Source organism: Monopterus albus, unplaced genomic scaffold, assembly GCF_001952655.1.
Source record: "Monopterus albus unplaced genomic scaffold, M_albus_1.0 scaffold471.1, whole genome shotgun sequence".
Lineage (NCBI taxonomy): Eukaryota > Metazoa > Chordata > Actinopteri > Synbranchiformes > Synbranchidae > Monopterus > Monopterus albus.
Window position 1 is genome coordinate 93,988 of NW_018128351.1, and position 6,360 is coordinate 100,347.

The 6,360-nt window shown below is 42.8% G+C and overlaps 1 protein-coding gene across 1 annotated transcript in view; it reads right to left on the bottom strand.

Annotated features, from left to right (window-relative positions):
• tmem231 (transmembrane protein 231) overlaps positions 1-6,209 on the bottom strand; it is a 20,846-nt gene extending 14,637 nt beyond the window's left edge. Inside the window, exons 1-3 of the mRNA XM_020587672.1 lie at positions 5,683-6,209; positions 5,384-5,550; positions 5,021-5,149 (exon numbers count right to left, since the gene is read on the bottom strand). Coding sequence (XP_020443328.1) covers positions 5,021-5,149; positions 5,384-5,550; positions 5,683-5,821 — 435 coding nt within the window. The 5' untranslated portion in view covers positions 5,822-6,209. The remainder of the gene's footprint in view (positions 1-5,020; positions 5,150-5,383; positions 5,551-5,682) is intronic.
• Between the last annotated feature and the right edge of the window lie 151 nt (positions 6,210-6,360).

Consider the following 6,360-nt stretch of genomic DNA (forward strand, 5'->3'; position numbering starts at 1 on the left):
GCGTGGGTTTCTATAGCCAGTGATGGTTTTCAGGCTCCCCCACACAGACAAGGGGTCGTTGGCTGAAACCTGAGCTTTCAGTTTTTAAGAATAGCTCCTCTTTGCTGCTCTGATCTCCCTTGTCAGTGTGTTCCTTGCCTGGCTGTACAGAGTCCTGTCCCCACATCTGTAAGCCTCCTCTTTGGCATGACGAGGCTGCTTGAGTCTTGCTGTAAACCAGGGCTTGTTGTTGTTGTTGTTGTTGTTGTATGTACAGAAGGTCTTTTTGGGCACACACACATCCTCACAGAAACTGATATAAGATGTCACAGTGTCAGTGAGTTTGTCCAGGTCTGTAGCTGTATTTGGGCAGTTCATGGGTGAGATTTGCTCTGTTCAAGTCCCGTAGAACAATGAGTGGAGAGTCAGGATGTTCTAGGTCCAGGCTAGTTAACTGTTCTGCCAGGAGCCATAGCGTGCTAGCATTAGCCTGCGGTGTTATGTACACTCCCATTAGCATGAAACTACTGAATTTACGAGGAGAGTAAAAGGGTTTGTAATTGATAACAAGAGACTCTAGGTCTGCGGTACATGTCCTCTGTAGCACTGTGACATCTGTGCACCAATCTTCATTTATGTAGAAGCAGATTCCACCTTTTCTCGTTTTCCCGGATAGCTCCTTTACACGATCTGCTCTGTACACATGGAAGCCCGGTACTTGAATCGTGCTGTCTGCGATGGAGTTGCTGAGCCAGGTCTCCGTGAAGCACAAAGCAACAGAGCGTGCAAAGTCAGACTTAGTCCTGCTGACGAGGAGAATTTCATCTATTTTGTTGACCAGGGAGCGGAGATTAGCCAGGTGAATAGATGGGAGTGAAGTACATGTTCCCCTCTGTCGTAACCACACCAAGGCGCCAGCGTGTTTTTCACGTCGCCGACATTTTTTCCAGGTTCCGTATATTGCTGCTGCGCCTCCGATCAGAATGTCCATACATCATTCTTCGTTCACAAAAATCGAAGGAAGGTAGTTTGGTGTGAGTTGTCCGATATTTAACAGTTGTTCTATGGTAAAGGTAATCTGGGATGAGTTGCAAAAGACCAAAAAAAACAAAGAAAAACAACAAACACAAGAGAGCGCAAGTAACCACACCCGCCATTGCTGTCGGCACTGGACAGGGAGGGGCTCATTTTGACCAGGACGATGAAATTGGTATGGTATAAAGGCCCTTTCCAAGTCTTGACCACAATGACAAAAAACTAATGCAGAGGGAAGACTAATCCTAACATTTGTTTATTGTAATATGAATAATGGCAAATAACTAATAGTTACTGTGAGATATACATATGAGATATGCAAACTTTGCATGGGACAATTAAAAGGTAAGGCTGCTCATTTTCTATATTAACAATATTTTCAACAATGACTAAATTGCATCTAGTCACTGTTAATATCTGTTAGTCCCTTGGCTCCAGATAAATTTGTGCCATAGACCTCCACTGTTGTTCAAAAATAATTACACTCAAAACACACTCCTGCACTGGGAGACATGTTTCCACATTATGAAACACCAAATCCTGATATTTGGTAAGAATATCCAGAGATCTTGTACATGCACAGCTGACTCTTGTTTACTTCAGATGCTATAGAAGGTCATGGCTGTTCAGAGTCTTTTGTCAGCATTTTTAATTAATACTGGGGTATAGATTTTGTAATGAGGAAACAAGTCACCCAGTGCAGTGGTGTGTTTCACTGTGTTTTTAATCGTTTCTGAATGGTCTATGGCACAGGTGAATAAGCTAATTCAGTTGTTAGAAATTAATAAATTAGTCAGATAATTATTAGACTTTAATGTGTTATTAATGCAGTTTAGTAAGATTCAAAGTCTGTTCCTGTGTGCTCTGCTTCAAGGTTAGAAGATAATGTTGACTCTGAGAAGGGTACCTTGACACCAGTTATTCTTGTATTAATCTTGTGTAAGAATTATGCCTGAATGACTGTTTTACTTACACATCACGCATACAACATACACACACACATGGAATTCTTCATTTTGTTATGACTTGTGCTCGATGCATGCAGAGCATAAGATATGAGAAGGAGACGTCTGACTGTCTCCAACTCTTGATATTTTTACAGCTGTCTGTGTAAGGGGTTAGCCCAAAACCCTATAAATGTATTAGGCTCTGTATTTCCGGGGTCTCCTTTCTTCCAGCAGTAGTCTGGAGCAGGAGCTACCTGGGTTTGTGTTTCTGTTGTGGCTTTCAAAATAAATCAGCACTAAGTTAAAGCAAGTCGGACTCCGTCTTCATTCAGATCTGTTCAATAAACGAACTAGGCTATAACAACTTGGTGCCGTGACCTTCGGAATTGGCTGAATTCTGAGTGGACGGTCCAAACCGGCTCACTGGATTCCACGTCGTGAGTGAACGGACTGCACAGATCAACATTAAATAAGGTAAGCAGGAAACCTATTTACACATAAATCCTGCACATTGGACTTTACCAAATTTAGTTGATCTGTGTGGACTGTGAAGTCTCGATCTAAATTTGAATGATTACAGTAAGGATAAAATAACACTTTTATTTTGAAATGTGCTGTTTTGTTTGTGCCACATCTTAAAGTTACAAGCACATTGTCTCATTTGAGGGATAGAAAATAAGTGCCCTAGTTAGAAATTGATGACTATCAGAGACGTAAAATTCACATTAATAAAGTGGATAACCACAAATTGAGACTATCACAGTGCAGGTGCATTTATACGGAGACTTGATTACACACAGGTGGATTCTATTTATCATCATTAGTCATTTAGGTCAACATTGGATCATTCAGAGATCCTCACTGAACTTCTGGAGAGAGTTTGTTTCTGCTTCTTCACATCTTACCATAAATTTTGCACGCCCAATTTTTCAGTTTTTTATTTGTTAAAAAAGTTTGAAATATCCAATAAATTCCGTTCCACTTCATGATTGTGTCCCACTTGTTGATTCTTCACAAAAAATTACAGTTTTATATCTTTATGTTTGAAGCCTGAAATGTGGCAAAAGGTCACAAAGTTCAAGGGGGCCGAATACTTCCGCAAGGCACTGTAGAAACGTCAACCGATGGAGAATTTCAAATGTTTTCAGTCTCCTTCAGCCAGTTCAAGCAAGTCACAGAAAATGGTTGATGTTAATTCTCCCGTGGCACAGCTGTTTCAGTCCAAGCTGTCTCTGATAGAGATTGTAAAGTGCAGTTTAGTCACACGCAGCCGTCTTCCTCACAGCCTCCACGAGGAGAGAGGAAGCCAATATTGAAGAGTGGCTTACAGATGCCACAAAGTGCAAACACAGGGTATGGCGCCCCTGGTGGTTGTACAGGGAGGGATTCTACACACAACCCCATTTCCAGGAGGTAAAACTGATAGAATTAGAGCGCAGACTATCAATGATTGTTTTGATATTCCTTCACACCAGCTGCCGTTGCTACAGTCCATATCACCTCAGGGAGGGATAACACAGACTTATACTCCCTTTAGTCTCCAAGATATGTGCATGGTTAAATCTCAGCTGCCTGACATTGAGAAAGGAGGTGCACCGTGGATTAAGGCATTTTTAGGTGCGTGTGCAGGATTTGTGCCTGCACTTGGAGATTTTCGTCATGTTTTTACAGCCTGTACTTCTCTGAGCATGTTACGGGAGATAGAATTAATGGCAAATACTATCAGGGATCATAATAATGTTGCTCTCCACACTGAAGTTCATCAGCTCTGGCCGGTGATATGCCAGAAATTCCCAGTACAGGTGTGCTCTGTTGAGCTGTGTAGAATTCCACCTCAAGAGGGTGAGAAAGGCAGTCAGTATTTGCTCAAAATGCGTGAACTCTGGCAGAACCACACTGGTGAAGACCCAGCCATCAGTGACACCGTGGGGGTGCTATTTCGCAGTGCTGTGGAGGCTTCCCTCCCAGCATCCATACAGCATCTGCTGAGACAGGTAGTGGGACTCTCCACATTTGCTTTAGAGCAGTGGTCAGCTTATGTCACTCAGTATATTGACAATGAGCTGGAAACACAAGAAAAGAATCCAAAGGAGCTTTCTTCTCTGCAGGCACAGGTAGCTAAAGCACAGTTGAAGGAAATGCAAGACAAGGTCAATCAAAATAAAGCTACATGCTGTTTAGACATTTTCCACGTTTTTGTCTGAAAAATGCTTTCTTCCAGCAGTAGTCTGGAGCAGGAGCCACCCGGGTTTGTGTTTCTGTAACTTTTTATTGTGGCTTTCAAAATAAATCAGCACTAAAATGAAGCAAGTCGGACACTGTCTTCATTCAGATCTGTTCAATAAAAGAACTGAGAAATAACACAGTTCTGACAGACATTAACAGTGAGTACAGGCAAATCACTGTTGGTTTTATTCTTTGTGTTAGGATTGTTGAAAATGCTGTTAATACAGAAAATTACTAAACCTATCCTTTAAGCAATGCTGGATTATGTATTTGAAGCCTGATCTCAACAAGGCAGTTGGCAGTACATAGTATGTAAATGTGCCAAAGGATGCGGGAACACACCTGTGTTAGCTCAGTATTCAAGATTATGTTTGCCCCATCATTTGACTCCAAATAGGGGGATATCAGTCCATGCTGTTAACAAGCAGCAATATTTTCCAACCCTAGCTTATCCTAAAATGTGCAGCCCATCAATTCATAGACTCAATTACATGGGCTGTTCTGTTGACTAAAATCCACTGGTATGGTTAAATATACTCCAGTCACACTGACGACTCGCATGTTGACATTTGGCACATGTTTTATGCTGGATGCCCTTCCTGACGCAACCCTGATTCAAACCCGAACCACTAGCCTACCAGGGACGGCTAACTTAATTACGGACTATAAATTTTAAATATTGCATTCAGTAAGATTTGAATTTTGTCTGTTATTGCAGATTGTCAACAGCTTTCTTTAATTCTAGACACCTAATGCATAATGCAAGTCCCATGTACAGTACAGTATACACTGTCAGCAGACAGTCAGATTAGGTGTCGTAGTGGAATACATACATAGAGCTGGTAGCTGAAGGTGAGCAGCAGCTGGACACTGTACACCTGTTCCTCAGGCTTTAGAGGTAGCTGCAGCTGAAAAATCAGGAGGTCCAACTTCCCATCCTGGTTCTGGTCCTCTTCTCTCACCTGTAGTTTGTTCCCCACACAGAAAACAACACTGTAGTCTGAAGAACTGACAACTAAATACACTGTGCTATTAATGACAATGACAAGTCAGCTCTCCGCCTGCCACAGTATTGTGACAATGTTAAAACAACAGTATCTACTGTGTTTATTATTTAACTACACACAGACCTATGGGGACACAGGCTACACTGGTGTAGAGTGCATTGCAGGGAATTGGAGTGAATCTCTTCTTACAGAAACAGTGGGGATCCGGAGGTTGGCCCCAAGCATGTTGTTAAGATGTGGGAAGGTGCTCCAGGCTATGTAGTCTCCCAAGGTACTGGTTGCTGCCACCAGCAGAGTCTGGTACTGGAACCTCACAACTGGCTGTTCCTCATAGGTGCTTCTTTTTACCCAGAAACCTGAAATCACAGCGACTATTTCTGACGTTACCCTTTAAAAACACGGGGGTTTATAACTTTAGGGACTGCTATTAGGCTTCTCATTTAAAGACAGAAACAAAACGGCGCTTTGTGTTTGGCATTACAGTGTACCTTGGCTCCTATAGGCAAACAGCAGAGGTGGGATGTAAGTAAGGCACAGAACAATAACAAGAAAGAGAGTGGCTTTCGTGCAAACACTTGTCTTGTACCGAATCAAAGCCGGGTGAGAATAGACTTCATAGAAAGCCATGGGTAACAACTTAAACAGCGATCGTTCAGTGTAGTATCACCCCGGGGCTAGCTAGACAATGTTCAAGATAGCATAGATGCTAATTAAGTAGATGCGTCCTGAGGATTAACGTGAATAAACGCTCACAAACAACGAAGTGCTAAGTGAACACAGGCTAAATCACGCTAAGTAATATCTATCTATCAGCTTTCGAAATGAAACCGCCATTGATAGCGTATTCTTGGCAAAACGCATTGTTTTATCATGGTGTTTACAGCGCTTAGCCTGCTAGCTAAGTACCATGTACTGCGCCATGTTTCCGCTCAGTTCAGCGTCTCGCCGTCACCATGGCTGCCAGCGGTGGATGACGTGCTGCATTGACGTAACAACGTCGGAGCAACGGAAAGAAGTGAACAGTCCATGCTGGGGGTGGGTGGGCTCTTTGAGGATGGAGGCAGCCTTCCTAAATGTTCTGCAGAGAGGGCAGTGGAGTCCTAGTGATCTTCTCCGCAGTCTTTACCACTCTCTGCAGGCGCTTGCGGTCCATAGCAGTAGTGCTG